Raw genomic sequence first — 24,055 nt, forward strand, 5'->3', positions numbered from 1 at the left:
AAGTCGCTCAGTCGTGTCCAACTCTTAGCGACCCCATGGACTGCAGCCTATCAGGCTCCTCCACCCATGGGATTTTCCAGGCAAGAGTACTGGAGTGGGTCGCCATTGCCTTCTCCGACCAGACCCAAATGGATCTGATGGCCCCATTCCTGGCAGCGCCAGAGGCCTCAGAAGTCAACTGTGAGCTGCTGAGGTTCTTGTGGACAGACTGGATCTGCCCAGTGACGGAGCCTCTGGACAGCACCCCTAGGCTGCCCTGGGCCCACCACTGCTCCTGTTCACACTGGCAGCACTTGCTGACCAGACAGGGCACTGGGGGCCAGGGGGTAGGGGTCCTTCCCAAAATGCTTGGCCCCCCAGGGCCTCCAAGCTCAGCCTTGGAGGGCGGAAACTGGTGGCCAGAAGCCAGCCCACTGTCTACCTCCTGGGTGGCCAGCCTGTCTTCCAGCTGCAGACAGAGCCCCATGCCTGATTCCTTCTCTCGTGGTCATCTGGGACAAGGAGACTTCTCTGGCTGGGGTCCCCAAGCCACAGTGGGGGCTGAGGACTCAGGGAGACCAACACACTTTCCTGCTCCAGGTCCCCATCTGCCCATGAGTTGCTGACCAGGCCGCATTTGAGCCCAAGCTGGTCTGATCTGTGGGGACCAGGCCCTGGAGTCTTGGAGGGGGGGATGCCTGGGCTGGCTCCCCTCCTGCTGTCAGGAAACAGAGCCCCAGGGGCTGTGCAGGGGGAGAAGTAAGGCTCAGTTGGCTCCTCTGAGGCCCAGACAAGGGGCCCTTGAGCAGGACAGGTTGGCAAGTTGGAGCCAGGGGTGGTAGGGAGCCCAGGGGCCACCTGTTCTGGATGCTTCCCAGGGGGCATCCTCCCCACATCGCCCCTCTCCCCACACCTCCCCTCAGGTTCTCCAAGCCCGGAGAGGTCCTGTGTGCTCCCGGGGCGGGAGGCGGGGTGGATGGAGGACCGGCCCTGCCTTACCTGCATGGGCCGGGAGCACATGTTGGTGAGCACCTCCTTCCGGGCCAGGGAGTACTTGTCATCTCCGAACATTTCGGTCAGACTTTTCTAGAAGAACCACGTGAAAGGCAGTCAGGCCTGGGGAGAGAGGCTCGGAGGCCCTGTCCCCTGCTGATCACCTGAGACCTGGCTCTGGGAGGAAAGACCAGCCGAGGGCCCCAGCCCTGCTCAGATGGCCACGGTGGCCTGCAGGGGTTTGTTGGTGGGGTGGGGGACGGCCAGCAGCCCCCAGCCTGTGTCCCAGGCTGGGCCTGCCTCGAGGGTCCTGGCTCGAGGGAAGTCTTTCCACATCTGGCTGGCTGGCCTGGACAGACTGGCTTCCTGTCTGACCTCGGGCACCCCAGGCCCAGAGCAGATGGGGCCAGTCTCCCTGCTGTGGAATCAGGGCGGAGGCCATGGATTCCTGAGTCATGTGATGCTCAGTTCTCGGGGGGTGGGTATCTGAAAGCCCCCCATGAAAAACAGCCTCTGGTTTCCACCAATCCTGGTGCCCTGAGAGAGCCTGAGCTCAGCCCATTCCTGCCCACAGGACCCCTGCCCACAGCTAGGCCTGAGGGCACCCCCTCAGTCTCCTGGGCTCCCCGCCAGGCCCTGCAAGATGAAGGCCTTGTCCCCAGGGCCTTTTGTCTCCCTTGCAGGGGAGACCGGGCTGAAGGGCAAGGGACCCTGGTGGGATGCAGTTGGCTGCTGAACCCTGGCTTCCTGGCCTGCCTCCTGCTTTCCCCAGCAGGGCCTCCCCAGCCCCCATGTTCCCAGCACTCACGTTGAGGGCGCCTGCAGAGCTGAAGTCCATGGGCAGCCCCATCTGGTCACAGAATTCCACCAGGTCATTGAGCATCTTGGTCTGGGGTGGGGGGTGCCGCCGCAGCAGGGCTTGCTCAGGGAAGGCGCGGTGGATCTTGTGGGCCACGGCCATGTTGGCCAAAAGCATGAACTCCTCCACGAGCCTGCAGCGGGGGGTGGGGTGGGAACGTGGGGGGTCATTCTTTCTCGCTTCTCGGTTGGCTGGCTCTCTTGTATCCTTGTTTTGGCTTAAAGATGCCCTCCTGGCATCCAATATACTTTTATAAACTTATTTTTAATTGGAGAATAATTGCTTTACAATAGTGGTGTTGGTTTCTGCTGTACAACAACATGAACCAGCTGTGAGTATACATATAACCCCCCTCCCTCGTGAGCCTCCCTGCCCTCCTACCCACCTCCCACCTTATCTCTCTAGATCATCCCGGAGCACGCATCCCAGCTTGTTTCCTGCAAGCTGCTTTCTCCCTCATCCCTCTGCTCATGCCTCTCACTGCACTAACCAGTCTGTACTCCTCTCTGCTGATGGGTCAGCTCGTGTGCTGCGTCTCCCACCAGATAGGGGTCCGGGGAGGGTGCCTGTCTTATTCCCGGCTGCAGCCCCAGTGCTTGGGACCTCACCCGACCCAGAGAAGGTGATTAGTAAAGATCTCTGATGAATGACAAAGTCTCCCAGAACACTGGGGGCATCTCCTGTGCCTGGGCGGGCCAGGAGAACCCAGGGGGCTCTGCGGGGCTGTGCAGAGGCAGGTGTGCAGAACCAGGGCTCCCTGTTCCCAGGAGCGCTTGAGCTCTTTTTCCTCCCTGGAAAGATGAGGGTTTCTGAGGATGAACAGGAGAGTTACAGGTGGCAGAGGAAACTCAGGCATTTGGGGACAAGGCAAACATAGTGTGTGTGCATGCGTGCTAAGTTGCTTCAGCCGTGTCTGACTCTTTGCGACGCTATGGACTGTAGCCCACCAGCCTCTTGTGTTCGTGGGATTCTCCAGGCAAGAATACTGGAGTGGGTTGCCATACCCTTCTCCAGGGGATCTTCCCAACCCAGGGACTGAACCCATATCTCTTATGTCTCCTGCACTGACAGGCAGGTTCTTTACCACTAGTGCCGCCTGGGAAGCCCAAACACACTGTATGGGAGAGCCTGCCCCTCCCCCTCCAGGCCACCACCGCAGGGGAGACTCGCAGGCCCTTGCCCAGCCTAGGGGAGATCCTCCTCAGTGCAGCCCACACTGGGCTGCACGTCAAGCCCGTGCTGCTCCCATGGGGGCGGGAGAGGTCGGGGAGGAGCCCCGGGAGGCTGGGCGGCAGTTGGGGGATACGCGTCCCCTTCCTGGAGGTGCAGGCAGTGCTTGGGGTGAGCCCCATCCCCTCCCCAAGCTCTTAAGTCACAGCCGGTGAGGGGGGAAGAGAGTGTGAGCAGGCAGAGCCCCGCCTTCCTGATGGGTCTCCCTGCTGAGGACTGGCTCTGGTCTAACAAGCTGCCCCCCACAGCATGTCTGCCCCTCAACAAAGGCCTCCCTCTGAGAAAGAGTGGTGGGATGCCCCAGGCCAGACACCACCGGTGCCAGGCCTGGACCTTGGGAGGAGGTCCACCCACGCCTGCACTGCCAGATCCTCCTCTCTGGGTACCCTGCTGGGCCGCCTCCAGCCCACCGCCCACCGTAGGACAGAGGTTGGGCAAAGGAGACCACAGGTCTGGTCTCAGAGGCCCTTCTGCCATCTAGGAGGCCTGTGTGTGGAATAAGGAGCTTCTCCTTTCCCTACTGGGTTGCAGCAATAGTCTTTCAAGCGGCCATCCGACCTCCCTATCATCTGTCCTGAGCACATCATTTCCTGCTGAAAACCTTTGAGTTCACACATGGGAACCTGACCACCAAGTCTTGAGAGGTGAGGCCTGCATCCTGGCTCCAGCACGTCCTTGCTGTAGAACCCCGAACAAGGCACTGACCGTGTCTGATCCATTTTCTTCAGGGATAATAATAGCACTTATTTCACAGAATGGTTGTGAAACAACAGGAGGAAAATGTGCCTGGTGTGACATCAACATCAAAGACACGGCAGGTGCTGGGAATTCCCTGGAGGTCCTGTGGCTAGGACCATGCTTCCACTGCCAAGGGCATGGCTCAAGCACTGGTCATTGGGGAACTAAGATCCCGCAGTTGGTGCAGCAAGGCCAAGCCAAAAAAATGAAAAAAACACAAGAGGTGCTTCCCTCTTTCTACCTTCCATGCTAAATGGCCTGGGGTCTCCTCGTGGGGTCCTGTGATTTCCATCCCTGCCATCTGACACCCGCTTTGACCTCTCTATGCTTCTATGAAGGCCATCTCCATCACTCCTGGGCACTTACTGCACGACTAGCCACTTTGACGAGGGTCAGCCTGTCTAGGGAGCTTCCCTTGTGGCTCAGCTGGTAAAGAATCTGCCTGCAATGTGGGAGACCTGGGTTAGGAAGATTCCTTGGAGAAGGGAATGGCAACCCACTGCAGTATTCTGGCCTGGAGAATTCCATGGACTGTATAGTCCATGAGGGCACAAAGAATTGGACACGACTGAGCCTGTCTAGGGCCACCTATGTCACAGTCTAGCACCATGTGACACCTCACATTGGTTTTCATGTTTAGCTCTGGTCACCGGAAGAGGAGTCTCAAGTCCTGCTAGATATGTCTTATCTGCTTTCTGGTGGCTGAGATGGTAAAGAATCTGCCCGCAATGCAGGAGACACGGGTTCGATCCCTGGGTCTGGAAGATCCCCTGGAGAAGGGCACGGCAACCCACTCCAGTATTTTTGCCTAGAGAATCCCATGGACAGAGGAGCCTGGCGGGCTACAGTCCATGGGGTTGCAAAGTCAGACACCACTGAGTCACTAACACTTTTCTCCCCACACTGCTGTTGGTCAGACCCTGTGGAGCATTATCACCTAAATGTTTCAGACACAGTTCATTCATCTATCCATTGCCCGCTCAGCACATACAATTGTGTGCCAGGTGGATCCATACATGTCTCCTCATGCAGTCCAAGTGTCGCTGTGGCTTGGGGTAGGTGGGGATAGGGTGGGCACCCGGCCTGCTCCTCGGAGCCCCGTGTCTCCATCCTGCACCTTGGGGCTGATCTGGGATGCATTTCACGGCGCGGCCAGCAGGGGACAGCATGGCCCCATGACAGGGCTGTGTGAGCTCAGCCCAGGACCTGCACGCGGCAGGGCAGGGCTGGGGGCTCCAGCCTGAGCTCCCACCCACAAGGCCTTGGGTCAAAGGAACTGAATGTGCAGGGACCCCCCAGTCAGGGGCTGTGCTCGTGCCCCTATTTCCTGAAGGGCCCCTCCCCCAGCCCCATCTTAAGGAGGAGACCCCGAAGGGAAGGGACAGGAGGGTGGGGGTGAAGCCCGGAGCCCCAGCAGCGACAACAGCCCTTAGGCCCCGCTTCTCCAGTCACCCCATTACTTGTCTGCCCTGGGCCCTGGTACTGTCCCATGCGTCAGCTGGGGTGGTAAGAGAAAGACAAGTGTGCTGCTGTTTACCTTGAGAAGAGAGTCCGGGGACGCCTTGGTCACGGGGGCTGACCTTGGACGAGACCCTTGGTGCCTCGGGGGGCTCCCACCCCTGGGTGTCTCCGTGCTTCCCTCAGGACAGGGGCCAGGGGTTAAGAGGCAGCCTGTGGAACTCGTTCCAACATGGTTCAGAGAGGCAGAGCATTCCTGCCAGAGAAAACATCAATGTCCCCTGGGAGGGATGGGACACAGACCCCTAGTGTCTAGGACAGCTTCAGGGGCCACTTCCCCACAACCTGTCCTTATCACTGCAGGTGGGAGGCGGGGGAGAGAGGAAATGCAAGTGTGTGGACATGAGAAAGTAGAGCGGGGGCCTGGAGCCCGAGCCAGTAGAGCCCTGGGGGAGCTGGAGGGTGCAGCACAGATGGCGGGGGTCCCCTGTGCAGTCGGGGAACAGGAGGCCAAGGGGAAGGCCAGCGTTCAGCAGTCAGATTCTAGTGAGTTCAGATTCACAGTCAGCAATGGGGCTGGGCACCCGGAATGGGAGGCGGCTGGCCAGTCCTGGGGGCTCTCATCTGGGCCAGCGAAGGGGCCCCTCTCTCAGGGCTTCTCTGGGCCCCTCGCGGGTCAGTTCCTGGACAGGCCTGCAGGGGGCGGCCAGCATCTTCCTCCCACAGGACCCAGGATGTGGCAGGAGCCGCTTAGAACCCACGAACTTCTGGGCAGGAGACAGTCTTGCTTTGTAAATTGCAGCGCCCTGCGAATCGAGGCCCAGGGATCTCTGGGCTCCCAGTCAATGTGTGTTTCCTTGTCCAAGGCCAGGTCTGGGCTGAGGGCTTTGCTCGGGCAGGAATAGGCTATTAGAAGAAGCTCCCGCCGCTGACCTGTCACCCTTGACCCTGATCTCCTCCCACCTTTGAGAGGCAGAGCTACAGGCCCAGGCCAGTAGCCAGAGCTCAGATGGGGCTGCAAGAGGCCCTGGGTGGTTAGGACATCCTCTGAGAGCAAACTGCACATACTGGGGTCTGATATCCAAGTGGGGATGGAGCTGGGCATGCTCCCTGGTCGGGGCCCCTGCCCTGATGGTAACCCTGCCCCCGCCCCAGCCTGACACAGGTGTGAGATCACTACCTCTGCGGGGAAGGCGGTGTGTGTGTGTGTGTGTCTGCATGCTGGATCTCAGCTTTCACCTGACAACTGCCCTAAATAGGGCTCAGGAAAGGCCACCAGCTGGGAGCATCTTCCAGACAGCAGGCCACATGGACAGAGCCAGGCACCAGGCCTGGCATCGGCTGAGCATCTATCTGAGCCCATTGCCACCAGGGGCCCCGTGACTTGGAGGGCCGGGGCAGGCTCTGCAGTGACAAACACATGGACGGCTCACCGGGGCCGTGCCAGGATGCAAGCTCAGCAGCACTCAGTCCACAACACCCCACCCACCTGTGCTCTGGGCCTCTGGGTGCCGGAGGGGAAGGCGTCTCACCCCAGGGAGGTGAGCAAGCCTAGAGGTGTCACAATCACCTGCTACAGCAGACGGCAGGGAAGACCACAAGCAACCTACACACAAGGACACGCCCTCCTCACGCAGCAACGACGCCTTGTCTAGCATAACGTTTGCCGAAGTACGTTACTTAAAGAAAAGGTATAAACATGTATGAAATACTAAGGTCTAATTTTACGTGATTTTTTTTTTTACTACAGGATATCCTGCATGTGGACAGCCCAAGGCAACAGGAGAAGGGGGAAAGTTAGTGGTATCAGCTCAGGAGCTTGTCTTGAGTCGCAGCTCTGCTACTCACAAGCAGTGTGATTTCAGAAACGTTTCTTAACCTCTCTGAATCTCAATTTACTTACCTGAAAAAATGGGCATGCACTGACCTGGTCTTAAATATTACATTATTATCATGCATACTACAGCAGTGACTGGCCTGGGTGCCCCAAACCTAAGATGCAGGCTGAACAGAGCAAGATCCTAGAGGCTTCCCACCCTGATGCCAGAGCCTCGGTCCACAGCCTTCATCTCTTAGCAACTGGCCTCCCTACTTCTGGCCACTCCCAGCTGTTTCTGTCTTCACATCCAGAGAGACGCTTTCCTTCTCGAAGGCAAATCTGGTCACGCCCCTCTCCCACATGAAGCCCTTCAGTGGTGACCACTGTCCTGGGACAGTTCCACCTCTTGGTAAAATGAGGTTTCCCCTTGTCTGGTGCCAGCATCACCTCCCCCTCTTTGTCCCCCACCCCTCACACTCCAGCTCATTCTCGGGCCTCTTTCTTGCTTCTGTCCCTTTGCACTGCTGTTCCCTGAGCCTGGAATCTGAGACCTTTCTCCTCGAATCTCTTTTTCTCTGATGTCCCTTCCTCTGGGGAGGCAGCATGAGATGCCCACCTGGCGGCTGCGTGCTTCCAGGGCACCCAGACCTGTCCCGTCACAGCACTCAGCCCGCACCATCATCACCCTTTGATCACAGGCTGTGTCTCCCCTCTCTACCCTGTGCCGCCTACCCTGAGCCCAGTGTGAATCCAGCACAGTGTAGATGCTCAATAAGCCTGTGCATGATGAAGGATTCCCAGGAAGGGGCACAGTCAGGAGTCGAGAGGGCCATGCCCCTGCCACAATGCCCCCTTTCTTCATGGGTACACGGCCCTCATGCATCTATTTCTGATCCCCTAACTCAGCATTAAAAAACTAAGACCACAGCATCCAGTCCCATCACTTCATGGCAAAGAGAAAGGGAAAAAGTGGAAACAGTGACAGATTTTATTTTCCTGGGCTCAAAAATCACCATCATGGATGGTGACTGCAGCCATGAAATTAAAGGACACTTGCTCCTTAGAAGGAAAGCTATGACAAACCTAGATAGCATATTAAAAAGCAGAGACAACACTTTGCTGACAAACATTTGTATAGTCAAAGCTACGGCTTTTCCAGTAGTCATGTATGGATGTGAGAACTGGACCATAAAGAAGGCTGAGCACTGAAGAATTGATGTTTTTGAACTGTGGTGCTAGAGAAGACTTGTGAGAGTCTCTTGGACTGCAAGGAGATCAAACTAGTTAATCCTAAAGGAAAAAAAACCATGAATATTCAAAGGAAGGACTTATACTGAAGCTGAAGCCCCAGTACTTTGGCCACCTGATGCAAAGAGCCAACTCACTGGAAAGACCCTGATGCTGGGAAAGAGTGAAGGCAAAAGGAGAAGGGGTCGACAGAGGATGAGATGGTTAGATAGCATTACTTACTCAACAGATATGAATTTGAGCAAACTCCAGGAGACAGTGGAGGACAGAGGAGCCTGGTGTGCTATAGTCCATGGGTTGCAAAAAGTCAGACACGACTTAGCAACTGAACAAAAACAAAGAGAAGAGCTCTACTGACATCATTCCCCTACAGCCCTCTCCTGCTGTTTACCCATCTTCCAAGTCTACAGAGCACCAATTCCTATTTAGAGGAAGCTGGTGGCCTTGTCATTTCAACCAACCAAAGTAAGGTGTCTCCCATCTGCAGCCATTAATTTGTTCACTGCCTCACCCTCTAAAACTTCTTTGGAGCTGCTGCTGTGGGTCGGTGCAAGGAGAAAGGGAAGAGACATCCGTTAAGCACCTGTGACAGTGGACAGGCCACAGACCAATCAAATCCTCCTGCAGCCTGGGAAGTGCTCTCACCCCTTTCTGATGCGTGGCGAGGCTTAAGGTGCAAAAACAAGAGGTGATCAGGCCCAGGTCCCACAGCTCTGTAACCAGCAGCTGGGCTTCACCGCCCACCTGTGTGACCTGGAGGCCCTGCTGCCTCTGCTGTGTCCCGGGCACTGCTCAGGAAGCCTCAGCCTGCCCTCCAGGAGCCCCCAACCTCGCGAGGGTGGGGGTAGGATATGCTGACAAATCCAAGATCAATCTCAAGCAATGGCCGAGAGGTGGGAAACACTTTACATGAAAAGGATGAAAGAGTCAATTATGGAGGAGAGCAAAGAAAGCATCAGGCGTGTCTGGAAAATAAGGGATGGAGGGAGAAGGGCTAAGAGGTGAGGGCAGAGCCTGGGGAGCCAGACTCCAGGATGGGGGCGCACGGGGGAGCTGGGGGAGATGCTGGATGAGGACGGTCAGGAAGGAGCACACATGGCCCTGGGGTGCAAGGAGCAGAGGCCCGGGCAGTCAGGCGGAAGCGGAGGGGCTGAGGCTTGCAGGCAGCAGCAGAGACAGAGGAGGACAGGGCAGGCCCACATTCAGAGCTGCATGCAGGTGAGGCCCCGGGAGTGAGCTGGTCATGGGCACAGAGGGCGGAGGGGGCAGGGGCACAGAGGGGGGTGAGGAGGTCCGAGGGGCGTGAAAGCAGGGAGCAAGGTGCAGGTGGGCAAGCGTCCGCTGTGCAGACCTCATGCCAGGGAAGAAGAGGCAAGAGAGAGAGAGCCCTGGACTTGGCAAGGAGCAGCCAGCCATGGCCGTGAGGCTGGGGACGTAGGCTCAGAAAACCAAAGACTGAAGGGCGAGGGAGGTCACGTGCGGACTCCTCTCAGCATGTGTGTGGGTGAGACAGGCAAGAGTTAGTTTGCAGAAATGTTGTGAAGGGCTTGTGTAATTTTTTCCAGTTGTTGCTTTAAGCTTCCAAAAGATGGTAGGACCCGGGGGGAGATCCTGTGTGAGGAGCACTGAATAACCTTGCAGCTTCGCCCAAGGCGCTGTCCCTAAAATTGTTTCAAGGCTACTGGGTGCAGGAGAGAAGAGTAGGGTCCATACCCATCTGGGTCAACAGAGAGTGAAGTGACAGTCGCTCAGACGTGTCCAACTCTTTGTGATCCCATGGACTGCAGCCCACCAGGCTCCTCTGTCTATGGGATTCTCCAGGCAAGAATACTGGAGTGGGTTGCCCCCTGAAAAGGGACGACGGACAGGGCACCCTCCATGGGCTGACCCGGGGTGGGGATTGCTGTCTTCTGCACCATGGAAAAGGCAGCCGTGGTCCAGACTGAGGTCAGAGCGGGGCTGGGCACGCTGGGTGGGCTACTCTGCGCTCCCACAGAACTCCCAGAGACAATGGCCGAGGCTGGCACTGGCAGTGGGGTCTCAGCCTGGGCACTGTGCCGACCTGCAGGCAGGCCCCTGGGCCCCGCACTCCTCTGCGCCCATCCAAGGAACCCTGCCTGGCGAGAGTGGCTGGGCCTCCTAGGATGTTCCGTTTCCAGATACATTTTTACCAGGCTAACCAGGTGAGGAACTCAGCCCACCCCTTCCCTACCCAGAACACTCAGAAAGCGGCTTTGGAAATGACTGGGGAGCCAGGCAGCCAGGGCACAGTGGCGTGGCCGCTGCCCAAACCTGAAAGTGCATCCATTTTCAAAGCTCAAGAGCAACTCGGGGCAACGAGCACAGCTCTACTTTGCTTCTGCCCTGAGCCACCAGGGCCCTTGTCGCAGACACTCTGCGGGAGCCTCATGCAGATGGAAATCGGGCCACTTACAGAGAGCAGTTTCAATTAGCTCTTGGTGAAAACTGCTAACTTGGAAATTGGATAAGAATTGCTCCCAGCCAGTTTTCAATTCATTTCTTCTGAAGACTATACATTTTCTCCACTTGGGCACATCCTCTCTGTGGGGCTGGGAGCCCCTGGGCTTCACGTGGGCCGCGGAGGCAGCCGCTGGGCCTCTCGTAAGAGCTGTGCACCCGAGCATGGCCCCTTCTCTGAGGTTGAGCAGCTCTGGAGGGGGTCGGGGGGCTCTCCCTGCGGCCCCTAACCGAGTGCAGTGAGGTGGAAAACGCAAGGGCCTGGCCCGGGTGAGGTGGAGAGTCAGTGGCTAAATAACGCAACAGTGGGAGCTGCTAGGGATGGGATGGGAGGGTGGCAGTGGGGGGAACTCAGGGAACTCATACCCCGGAGAGCTGGAAAGGGGAGGCCTGGAGAAAGGGAACCACAGGCAGAGTCGCCTGGGTGGTGGGTGGGTGGCTGGGGGCGGATCGCACCAGAGGAAAACTCAGCTGATTGACAGGTGGTTGCCCACCCACAGCAGGCCTGGATCCCCGCTGCAGGCCTCTGAGTGGAGGGTGCTTCGGCCGCGGCCGGGCCTCTCGCTGACCCTTCTCCTCCTGGGCTCGCTGCAACCTGCTGAGCATTTTGGACATTCCCATGAAACCACAGGGAAATGAATGGGGCCGGGTTCACAGGCATGGAAAACCCCAGAGGAGAAGGCCTCTGGAGCCAGACATAACAGGCCCTGCGGGTGAGGCCGGAGCCAGATTTCCTCTTCGGGGGAGGCTGGATCCCCTCCAGGGCCTTCCTATAGGTTCAGCGGGCGAGGCCCAGCTGCAGTGAGGAGGCACGTTTCAGCTGCTTGTTTTTTCTAGCTCTGAGAGAAGTCTCCAGAGGCTGGGAGTTCATCAGGGCCCTTGAGCCTCGAGTGTCGGGTCCTGCCAAAAGGGAGGCCCAGTGGCTGCGGTAGGGAGTCGGGAGGGGACTTGCCTGGAGCTGGGCTGACAGGCAGAAAGCCCTTTGTCAGCGCAAAGAAGCTAGAGAAGCCTCGTTCCCTTCTCTAGGCCCAGGGCTCAGCTCTGGGAGGCACTGGCAGGCCAGTGCCCTGGGCTGCACTAGAGGCGAAAAATTGCCCCAAAGCAGAACTAGGAGGCAGTTTGTGCTGTGCCGCCACGAAGAGCTAGTAATTAGGGCTTAATTAGGGCTTGCTCGCTCTGCCTTTTGATGACACACATGTCTTCCTCCACTTGCAGTGGCTATCCAACTAGAATTAGAGCCGCTGACCAGAGGAGAAAGGGCGAAGCCACACAGAAGCCCAGCCACCTCTGGGGGCCACCGAGGTGCCCCCTGCAATGGCTTATCTGCCTGGCTTGGACCCCCTGGTTGGGGCCCCTTTAATGCCCCAGCCCAACAGAGGGGGCTGCTTGGTCAGCCTTGGATAATGGACAGAATTTGGACAAGCGCAGTCAGAGCCGACTGGGTCATCACTGATCCTGGGAGGGCTCAACTATGATTTAGAAATTAGGCTTTGGGTACAGAAATACATGGGAGATGGGGTGTTCTGGAACATACAGGTCTTTCTCACACATACTACAAAAGGCAGCTAGATGAGAGAAGACAGGACACATGTCCCTGGGAACTCAAGCTCCTTTGCTTTTGCAAGTTAAGAGCGTGCTGTGCTCACTTTCCAGTCAGCCAGCTCCCCTTGGGCAGGGCCACCACCCCAGCCACACGACCACTAAAGGCTGCAAGGAAATAAGAACAACTGCTAGGCTTAGGCTGGACACATGATTTCATCAGATCCTCACAAACCTTGCTTGGAAAGTGGGATGTCAGCCCCAGTCTGCACAGAGGGAAACCGAGTGTCTGAAAGGTCAAGTGTGGTGACCATGGAGACTGTTGTTGTTTCATCCCTAAGTCATGTCCAACTCTTTGCGACCCCATGGACTGCAGCACGCCAGGCTTCTCTGTCCTTCACCATATCCCAGAGTTTGCTCAAACTCATGTTCATTGTGTTGACGATGCCATCCAACCATCTCATCCTCTGTCGTTCCCTTCTCCTCCTGCCTTCAATCTTTCCCAGCATCAGGGTCTTTTCCAATGAGTTGGCTCTTCACATCAGGTGGCCAAAGTACTAGAGCTTAAGCATCAGTCCTTCTAATGAATCTTCAGAGTTGATTTCCTTCAGCAGTGACTGGTTTGATCTCCTTGCTGTCCAAGGGACTCTCAAGAGTCTTTTCCAGCATCGCAATTTGAAAGCATCAGTTCTTCAGTGCTCAGTCTTCTTTAGGGTCCAACTCTCATATCTGTACATGACTACTAGAAAAATCATAGCTTTGACTATATGGACCTTTGTCGGCAAGGTGATGTTTTTTTTACCATGTAGATTATAGAGCGAGGGTGTGGCAGGACCGTGGTCAGGACACTAGCCTTTTTGACTCTGAAGACTGTCCTCAGCCCCAACTTGATGAGAGGGGCTGCCAGGCCTACTTGATGCAACTGGCAGGAAAGGGTAATGTGTCCAGGTGAAAAGGATTTTCTGGAACGGCAGATTGTGAATTCGAGTCTTTTGGTAAGTAGTGGCTCCTCTGCCATAAAGAAGGAACCTGAGTCTCCACGTTCTCCTCCCCCTGGTCCCAGGACATCAGCTCCGCTGCCAGCGAGCCCTGTGGGATTCTGGATTTCTGTCGGGTGACCAGCCTTCTTCTGTGTGTGGGGGGTGCGGCTGCCCAGGGCACACAGGCAATCTGGGCTTGCAGTGCTGTGGGGGCGGTGGAGGGTGCAGTGAGCTCTGCACAGGCTGCTGCTTTGCCCCGCTGCAGCAGCAGGAGGAGGGGTGGGGCCTGAGCCCCGACACAGTGACCTCCTGTGGGTACCAGTGCTGAGGCCACTGGGAAGAGACGGACAGGTGGAAGGAGCAGAAGGAATGCACACTGGCAGGCAGATCTGGTATAAAACCACCTGGGGAGACTGCCTGGGCAGGATGGGCCGGGGTTCTGGTCCCTGCAAAGGCCCCCGTGGGGTTCCTCATAACCCTGACGTGCCCTTTTTGGCTTTGTTTGGGAACAAGGCCCAAGAGTGAACTACAGTTTTAGCCAAGCAGGTGGGTGGGATCAGCTTCTTTGAAGACAGCGTTTCTTGTCAAATCTTTTGGGAAAACATCAGTCCTTCTTTTTCACCCTGAACCCAAGGCAGACCTGTGGAGCCAGGGCCACAAGTCTTCAATGCCGGGGCAGGGGCAGGGCTGTGGGCCCAGTGAAGGTCTCCATGCTCCACAGCCTCTGCTCAGTCTGGCCCAGAGAGCAACCAAGAATTGTGTTGTCAGATGCCTCCTTGATGCCGCCCCTCAGCTCCTAGCTGACACAAACCCTACTCTCTCCCTCCGTGGCCCTGTGCTGGCTTCTGCTCCCCCAGGTCTCCACTCACCTGCACCTTTACTGGCCAGGCCCCCTTCCTGCTGTCCCACTGTCATCTGTCCCACTCTGGCCTCATTCTGGCCAGCTCAGCCAGTTCCATTTGCCTTGAGTCCCAGGGCCTGGAACAGTGTTGGGCACACAGTAGGCACTCACTAAGTATGTTTTTTATCTGCAGTTTTTTGCCTTGCCTATGCAAGACCAATCCCTTACGTTTCTATGGTGCTTCACAGTGTTTGATCACTACCTCCTGTACAATGTTACAAACCTCCATCCATAGTTTCTTAGGTACTCTTATCAGATCTAAGCCCTTGAATCTATTTGTCACTTCCACGGTATAATCGTTAAGGGATTTGATTTAGGTCATGCCTGAATGGTCTAGTGGTTCATTCAACGTACAAAAAACTAAGATCATGACATCTGGTCCCATCACTTCATGGCAAACAGATGGGAAAGCAATGGAAATAGCGACAGACTATTTTCTTAGGCTCCCAAATCACTGCAGATGGTGACTGCAGCCTTGAAATTAAAAGATGCTTGCTCCTTGGATGTAAAACTATGACAAACCTATACAGCGTGTTAAAAAGCACAGACATCACTTTACTGACAAAGGTCATCTAGTCAAAGCTATGGTTTTTCCAGTAGTCATGTATGGATGTGAGAGTTGGACCATAAAGAAAGCTGAGCACCGAAGAATTGATGCTTTTGAACTGTGGTGTTGGAGAAGACTCTTGAGAGTCCCTTGGACTGCAAGGAGATCAAACCAGTCAATCCTAAAGGAAATCAACCCTGAATATTCATTGGAAGGACTGATGTTGAAGCTGAAGCTCCAATACTTTGGCCACCTGATGCGAAAAGCTGACTCATTAGAGAAGACCCTGATGCTGGGAAAGACTGAAGGCAGGAGGAGAAGGGGACAACAGAGGATGAGATGGTTGGATGGCATCATCAACTCAATGGACATGAGTTTGAGTAAACTCTGGGAGTTGGTGATGGACAGGGAAGCCTGGCGTGCTACAGTCCATGGGGTTGCAAAGAGTAGGACAGGACTGAGCAACTGAACTGAACTGAACTTACATTGTCTGTACGTGTGATAGCCACATGACCCTCGTTACAGTTGAGGGACAGGGAGAGAGAAGGGATTCTGAGATCTCCATTTCACAGAAGAGGGGACAGGCTGGAGGTGCAGCCACTGTCCACCCAACTGTGGGGTGGGGGCCTGGCCTGAGTCTTGCAGGTGTGAGCAGAGATGCCTCTGGGCAGTTCCACTGCTGGCCCTTTCAAGTTTCACAGTGAGTCTTAGACCCTTCATTGTTCACATGAGCGAGGGAGGCTCCGAGAGGTCACGTGACCACCACTCCCTGTGCTCGCCAACCAAGGACGCCAGGTGCCCTGCCCACTGCTTTTCCTCAGGTGGCCCCGTGTTGCTGCCTTAAGCTTTCTAAGGATTGGGCAGCAGGGTTTCCTGAGCAGTGCCCGACCCAGGGCTCTGCTGACAGTGCGGGGTGAGCACAGGGCCTGCCCTGAGGCCACGGTGGCCCCCGAGGGGACAGCCACCTGGGGCGGTATGCTGCGTCACTACCACTGCCGTCTTTCCTTCCTGTCAAGGGCACCTCTGGCCTTCAGCAAGGGTCGCAGCGGCTGTGGAGCCATCGTCATTCATCTCCACCTGGCTCGCCAGCTCCCCAGCAACCTCAGAGAGACAGAACGTCTCCCTGAGGCTCCTGGCCCCCATGTTGGAGGCCGGCCATGCTGCGCCAGCAAACACGCAAGCCTGCCTCGGGGCTCGGCTGGGCTGAGACATTTCTGTAACCTTGGAGGTCTTATCTTTAGCCCATGCTTTACCTCTGCCTGTCTCCTGCTCAGCGGGCCAAAGAGGACAGGAACAGGACTTCCCCCACGCCACACCTCCCCACATGAACGCTTCCCCTCGTCTGCCTTTGGGGCTCCAGCTTCCTGGTGCTGCCTCTGGGATGAATGCGGTGCTGAGCATATTTGCTTCTACTGCTCTAGTTCTCCTATCACTGGCTAAAGACTCGAACCTTCTGCCTCTTTCACCTGTGGTCCTCTTTTTGGCAAACACTGCTCCTGTTCCACCTGTGGAAACCTGCTGGCCCAGTGGGCCAGAACGCCAGGGAGAGTTGTCCACAGGGCTGTGGCCACCTTGACCCTTAGACAGTCTGGTCTGGAAGCCTGCCCTGGGAGCCGCTGAGACACCTCGACAAGCCTCGCACAAGCCTTTCTAAGTCTGCCCCAAGAGGGTGTTTCCTCACTGAACTCTGAGCTGGGCAAAGAATTCAGGTACTTTTTTTGTTTCCTCTGGGGAGTTCCATACCGTCAGAACTGCCCCGCCCCTGACTGTGTAAAGGGCCCTCAGAGGGGCTGAGCTGAGGGTGGGCTGGCGTCTAGCTTCAAAGGCTGTAGCTCCCTTGGCCCCTGCACTTCTCACTGACCTGCAGCTGGCCTCAGTCCAGCTCCCCCAGCCGCCAGGAGGAAACCGGCACTCTCTTTAGGCTTCCTCTTGGGTGATGCGCACTCACACTTCTTAGGACCCCACCCTGGGGTTTCCAGGCTGCTCCCTCCGCCTACCACGCCCTAGTCCACCTCCACGCATCATGGTTGAGTTTTCAAGGCTCGGTTCAGGCATCACTCTTCTCAGCCCATGGTCCTCTCAGCTGATTCTAGCCCCAGAACTCATCACTTGATTGAGACTGTCTCTTCTGAGGCCAGTTTTCCTGTCTGGAGACCAGGCCTTGCCCATTTCTGTATCTCAAGGCCAAGGGGGCACACATAGACGCTGTTCAACCTGGCTTAGTCAAATGCCTGTCTGGGGAACGAACCAGGTACCTCTGAGACAGGATCTGCTTGGTGCTCCAGGGAAAAGAGGGAAGGAGGCCTGCTTTGAGGGGGAGGGAGTGGAAGCAGCATCCCCCTCAGGAGAAGGGCCTAGGAGTGGGGTTCCTGTAGCTTCCCTCAGCTTTTCCCTGCTGGAAGGCAGGCACGGGAACAAAACAGAAACTATGTCAGATTCTGCCAGCCTGATGGGACCTGCTGAATCTGCTTTAATGCAGTTCTTCCTTGCCTGTAGAGAGTCATCATTTAGATCCAACACAGGGTGTCAGTGTGGCTGGGGCTCATTTGCTGGTCACCTGATAGATGAACACTCTTGTCCAGAGCAGACCACCTCACTCTAAATATGAAACCTAACATATTACAAAAAAAAAAAAAAAAAAAAAGAATCTCTCTCCTATTGGGCTGTTTCTGTTGAACTAACACTTGTCTTATCTCCCACTGGGATGCGGTGTGTTGAGTCTGGCAGAGCTCTTATTAATTATGTGGCTCTTCAAATATTGACCTATAGTTTCATGAACTGGGTTCAGAGTGGTCAAGTGGATTTGTTCCCATCCAGGGTCTCTGGGCTTCCCCAACACCATCATGTCCCCGCCTAGAGAGAGACACACACACACAGACACACACACACACACACACACACACAGGCTGTGTACACTGGTGCACTGGTGGGGGTGGTGAGCAAGAAGTCTGCTTCTTTTCAGCCCCACTCTACCCTACCCTTCCCCCTGGGCTGAGGGAAGCTCTCAGATACAGGCTGTATGAAGACTTCGGTCCTTTCCAGGGGCTAACCTCAATGCCATCTTAGAGCTAAGGCCTAAACAGCCTGGATTAGGCCTTTATTCCTCCAGGTGAGCTGGATTGACGGGGTCTAGGCCAGTGGATGTTAAAGCCAGCCTGGAGCCCGTGGTTCTGCTTTCTCGAACTACCACTCTGCAGGCCAAGTCTATCTGTTAGGACAGCCCAGGATGCAGAGAGTCCTGCTTTTCCAGGACCTAGCAATACTCTAAAAGAGGCCTCTAGGTAACTGGGAAGCTGACCAGATTTCTGCATCCGCAATGCCCTCTGGGAGCTTCTCACAGGTGGCTCAGGCTAGGCCTGGGCAGCCATCAGGACTAGGACGACCAGCCCATTCCATCCGGGCCTCCCTCAGGGTGAGAACTGTTCCTGCAGGCAGAGGCCACAGCACCCAGGGCTCTCTGGCCTCAGCCCAGCTGCCCCCATAGTTGCCCAGTGCCCTGCAGGGCCCTGTGTGGTCCCCTGGCTGTGGCCGACCTTCCACAGCCACTGTGGAGAGGGACCACACTCCCTGCCCAGTGGTGTCTATGCCAGTCCACTTCCCAGCAAATCCCTGGGAAACTCAAGTTCAGTTCCCCCAACATCACGTTTGAGTGTTGCAGAATCACTGCCCACTGGTGATTTTGCAGCAACACAAAGGCTTGGCTGCTGACTTCACCACAACATCCTTATAGGCAGCACATAGCTCAGGGAAGTGTCCACTGCTGACCTCACACAGAGCCTGTGCGCTCACCTCCACCACGGCCTTTGTCACCACCTGTGAATGCTGTCTTCCACGTGTGTCTGCCTCAGTGGGCTGTGTGCTTTGGGGAAGCACAGTAGCTGGCACTAGCAGGGGTCCGATAGTTTGCTAGACAAAGGAAAGGTGTCTAGATCTGATCCAGGAAACACCCAGCAAATGCTTTGCCCACAAGGCACATGGGCAGACCTCCTCCCCTTGCTGAGGAATTTCCAGGGGTCACTTTTTAAGTCTGGCAGTGGGAAATGATCCATTCTGCATATAACATGATTCTAAATGTATAACGGCTTCTTAAAGAATCCTGTGGTCCCCTGGCACGAGCTCAGTCTTTTCGGGGCTCTGACCAGCGCTGACCTCAGCCCTCTGTGAGGACCTGGTATGGCCTGGATGGGAAGGACATGCAGGAAGGCAGGCTTCTCCCCGTGGATGGGCAGCTTCGCTTTGGAACAAAGCATAGAGGGCAGCAGCAACCTCCTAGTGCTCTTGCTTGTTAAAGTCAAGAGGGAGGTGGGGGGTCCACCACACATGGCCTGCGTAGCCTGACAGCTAAACTTCCTCACCTTCACTTCCCACACCATGGGGTGATGGTAAAGGTCTTATCTCAGGGTCCGGCATGTTAAGTATTCCATAAATACTAGTAATTATTATATATGAAAACCTTAAGGTGACAAGAGTCTGGTGTCGTTAGAATACTGAAGAATGCGGAAACACACAACATGAAGGGGGAAAGAACAAATGCAGCCTGCTCCCTGGAAACAAGCATTCAGCACTTGCTGGGCCCCTGTGGGCGCTAGCAATTGTGTGGGGGGCTGGGACAGAGAGACCGTCCTCACCCTTGGGCCCAGGGAGTGGGAGATGGACACATACTCACTCCCCTCCACCCCCTCCCATGCCCCTGTAAGACTTTTCTTAGTCATGAACTGGCTCTTTGCGTTGGCTTTTATTTACTGAATTCCCACAGCGGTGTTCCCAGCACTTTGGGCAACGGATCCCTCAGAGGATCTTAGGAAGGTGGTTTCACACTCATTCCTCCACATTCTACCCTCAAAACCACCTCCATTCTGTTACAAGGAGGCAAGGGCCACGAAGCCTCAGGTGCAGCCTGCCTCACGGGGCACACAGCAAAGTGCTGGTGTTTCTGAGGCAAATGATTACGCAGAAACATACAAGTTAGGTTTGATGAATCTAACAGTTGGAAAATACAACAGGAAAAAAGCCTAAAGGAGTAAAGGGTTCCTTCAGCTTCAAGAACAGAACACTGATGGTTTCCTAGAATATTTATGACACAAAAAGATGGCGACCAGCTAACTGGTCTTTCATTTGCACTGAAGACTAACAAGAAGAAAGAGATTGAGTTGAAACTGGAGGGCTGTTAGAACTAAGGAAGAATTTCTCAACATGACAAATGCATTAAATGATTTAATTCCAGTTGATTTAAAAAGTACAACACCAACTCACTGATCTAAAACTCAACCACATACGCAATTCTGAGTATCTGATACACGGGGCAGAAGCAAGAAACAGCTAACAAAGCCTGTGGTGGCCAAGACAGGTGCTGGAGCCAGGCGTCAAGTGTGACTCGCAGGCAAGTCCCTCCTTGGTTCCTCACTCAGACCCTTTCCTCTTCTCCATCAACAATTATGACTACTAGACCTGGCTTCCCAGCTAATTCCATTCCCTTACTGGGCCTCATGCTCACAACCAGGCTGAGAGGTACTACTGGTTTCCTCTGGACAGTGGTGGGGAAGTGATAAGGTTCTGGGGCTGTCGAGGTGGATACAAGAGCAGCTGGGGCAGAGTCTCGATAAAGTCAAATGAAAGCACAAGGCCCTGTGGGGGTACTTAGTGTAGAGGCGAAGCCTCGTGGCGCGGCAGAGCCCAAGAAAAGTGCTTTGGTATCACCATATACACAGTGTGAAGAATCCTAAATTACTAAAAGGGATACATGATGTCCAACTGACACTGTTAAAGCAAACAACAGATTTATAAATTAAAATGAGAGCAATTCCTTCTGGAAGGTTCCAGGGAGTTCAAACATGAAGGTGTCCAGAGAAGGATCGTGGCTGGCCCACCACTGAGTGAGACACCCAGTGAGAAGCGTCGGGTAAGGAAGCTGGGGGGAGAGCCGGGCCCCCAGGGCCTGGAGAGCAGTGGCACTGCCTTTGTGGGCTCTGCTTCTGAGCGCTCCCCACAGCCCGTCAGGTCCAGGGTGATGACAGGGAGGTCCTCAACCTCAGGAAACGCCCTCTGCCATGCCGACCTGGAGCCTGCAGTCCCCAGCATGTCCCTGGGTCATGGGGTCACATGGGGCTGGCCCGGGCAGCTTGTGGTCAGCAGAGTGCTGTGTGTCTTGCATCTCAGCTAGGCTTTGCTGGGTTGGGTTTTCAGAGTAACTGCATAAGTTGGCCATGTGCTTTTTACCTGACTCAGTGGGCATGGGCTGGGAACTTGGTCTGGTCACTCTGTGAGGCCCTTGTCCACTTGGGTGTCCGCCACTGGAGAAGTATGCTCAGAGGGGAGAGTGAAAGTGAAAGTCGCTCAGGCATGTCCACCTCTTTGCGACCCCATGGACTACAGAGTCCATGGAATTCTCCAGGTTAGAATACTGGAGTGGGTAGCCTTTCCCTTCTCCAGGGGATCTTCCCAACCCAGGAATCGAACCGGGGCCTCTTGGATTGCAGGTTGATTCTTTACCAACTGAGCTATCAGGGAAGCCCAGAGGGGAGAGTAAACTGTGTTCAATTCCTCTCCAATAAATAAAGTGATTTATATCTCAGTGATTTATATCCATTGATGGCCTTTGTCATCAAGCACAGCAACTCCCTCAGGCTCTGGAGGCTTCCTGCCCATCCACCAAGAAAAAGCCACAGTGGCCCAGGGGAGAGGTGGGGAGTGGGAGTGAAGACAGATCAGAAACACTTCCCCACAGAAAGCGCAGCCAAACGCGGAGAGAGCCAAGCACGTTCTGGTTACCTGCCAGGCAGCTGCAGGAGGTGACAGCCACGGGCACCTCCTCCAGGCTCAGAGCCAGCACACAGTCCCGTGGCCCGTTTCTTGTCTGGGCTAACCTCCCTCAGAGCACTGCAGGCCCTGCAGCCTGGGCCTGGGCTCCGGCTTCCAGTTCCCTGAGAGGGGTGTTGACTGCAGGGGCGTTTGCTACTTAAGTACCTGAAGGTGTCCTGGAGGCTGGTGCGGCACACTGGCAGCCCGTGCCAGAATGGAGTGGGCCTGCTCATCAAGCAGGGGCCGGGCCTGAACACTATCAGCTTCTAGAACTCCTTGAAGTCTTGGATAGGGGCAGGCCTCATTGGGTTTAAAAACTAACTGGCTGAGCCATCAATTTAGAAAGGTTAGCCTTGTGGGGAGCCAAAGAGCAGTCTTTCCTCTAGAATGGGAATCTGTGGATGGACAAACACCCCGAGAGGCAGAAGAGACATAGATTGTGCCAGAAATTTTGGAAAAACGTATATATATGGCAGATGGAGAGAGGTACAGAGAAAACAAAAATGCTTATTTCAGTCATGTCACCATATGCTCAAAAGGCATTTGGAAGAAAACAACTGAAGAGCTTCAAGTCACACCGGATGGCTGCAGCCCCGAGGCTCCTAGAGTAGACAGAAGGGCAGCCCGTCACAGAAAGAGGTGGAACGGGAACGGGGACGTTGTACAAAGGAAATTTAACACGGGAAAAAGAGCTGTTTGCTTAATGTAGCCCTGTGTAAAGTCAGCCAAGGGAACTCTCTCTTATAAGGTCTTTGAGAGTTTCAAAGTACTTAGTGTCAAGAGTTCCTGGTGGCCTAGAATTCTCTGTCTGGGGTCATCCTTGGGTAGTTATCTGGCTACAGGAACGGACATTCTCAGCCAGGCTGGGCCCTGGGAGCCCCTGCCAGCCCCAGGGCCTGTTTGGGTTTGGGTCTCTAGTCTCCTTGCACTCCTCCTTCCTCTTCCCACATTTCAGCAAATAAAGATTCTGTGCGTCTGCACAGGTCATAATCCTCAAACTGGGACAGCTGGTGGCTTAAAGATCCAAAGTTCTACCAGCAACCCAAGCAGCCTGACCCGAAGGAAAGCCCTCAGTCCTCACCGCCCACACCTCCTTGGCATCAGACAAAAGGTCACACGGGAGCAGAGGCCAGGGAAGGCTTTGCACCTGGCATGGTGGGTGGCTCAGCCAGGGGGCTGGGGAGGGCTGCAGGTATGGCCCTTCAGGGGCACAGGCAGGTAGAGAGGGCTCCTTTCAGCACGACACTGTGGCTGCCCCAGTTTGCATCCATGACAAGGGAAACGAGAGAAAGTGGGATGTGCAGACGACAGGGGTGGAGGAGATGTGGGGAGGGAAAAGGAAAAGATGGCCTGTGAGGGAGCTTAACAACTCTTCTCTTGGAGATCTAGGACAAGTGGTTATTTTGTGAACTTGAGGGCTACACATTCAATATTCTACCAGAAAGTCCCAGGGTAAGAAGAAGAGCCTGGGCTTTGGGTCCAACACCACCTGTTAGAATCCCTGCTCAGCTCTATCAGCCATGTGATCCTTCTGTACAACAGACAGGGCAGAATGTGTCTCACAAGGTTAAAATAAAGGGTTACAGTCTTGTGATAAATCCCGTCTGCCTACCTCCTAGCATACAGAGGATGAGATGGTTAGATAGCATCACCAACTCAATGGACATGAACTTGAGCAAACTCTGGGAGACAGTGGAAGACAAGGAAGCCTGGTGTGCTGCAATCCATGGGGTTCCTAAGAGTTGGACAAGACTTGGCAACTGAACAACAGCAGTGGCATACAGACTGCCACTGCCGCATTTCAAACTCAAAAGTAGTCCTGAATTGGGGAAAAGTAAAATCAAATGTATACCAAAGGGAATTTTAGCATAAGTTTTTGTAATTTAAAAGTGAGTTTGTGATAAAAACTCTTTTCTCTGAGATCAGGAACAAGACATGGACACCTGCTATCATCATGTCTATTAAACATGTGCAGCAATTTGGCCCCCTCACGCAAAGAGGTGACTCACTGGAAAAGACCTGATGCTGGCAGGGATTGGGGGCAGGAGGAGAAGGGGACGACAGAGGATGAGATGGCTGGATGGCATCACCGACTCGATGCACTTGAGTTTGAGTGAACTCCGGGAGTTGGTGATGGACAGGGAGGCCTGGCGTGCTGCGATTCATGGGCTTGCAAAGAGTCGGACACGACTGAGCGACTGAACTGAATTGAACTGAGCACCATAAGGCAAGAAAAAGAAACAAATGGTCTGATACTGGAAAGAAAAAAGACTGGGCACAGAAAAAACCAGAAAGAATCTATAAATGAATGGTTTGAATAAACAAATTTGGCAAGGTCACTGGATACAGGGTCAATAAAAATGAACTGTCTTTTCATACCTCAGCAACAAACAGAAAAGGACATGTATAAATTTTAAATAGTATTTTAAATTTTAAATAGTATCACAAATACTAAATACCTAGGAATAAATCTAATGAGAGACAATCA

General features: G+C 54.8%; 1 protein-coding gene across 4 annotated transcripts in view; it reads right to left on the bottom strand.

The window, feature by feature from the left end:
* The window catches only part of DIS3L2 (DIS3 like 3'-5' exoribonuclease 2), a 356,855-nt gene that overhangs the window by 10,996 nt on the left and 321,804 nt on the right, over positions 1–24,055 (bottom strand). For 3 of the 4 annotated variants that reach the window (XM_005906404.2, XM_070385152.1, XM_070385160.1), the window contains 2 exons: positions 1,781–1,964; positions 979–1,065 (listed from right to left, as the gene is read on the bottom strand). In XM_005906404.2, coding sequence (XP_005906466.2) covers positions 979–1,065; positions 1,781–1,964 — 271 coding nt within the window. Of the gene's footprint in view, positions 1–978; positions 1,066–1,780; positions 1,965–5,336; positions 5,514–24,055 lie in introns of those variants that run through there. The other variant, XR_011467266.1, reaches the window with a different exon arrangement.

The sequence above is a fragment of the Bos mutus genome, chromosome 2 (assembly GCF_027580195.1).
Source record: "Bos mutus isolate GX-2022 chromosome 2, NWIPB_WYAK_1.1, whole genome shotgun sequence".
In the NCBI taxonomy this organism is placed as follows: domain Eukaryota; kingdom Metazoa; phylum Chordata; class Mammalia; order Artiodactyla; family Bovidae; genus Bos; species Bos mutus.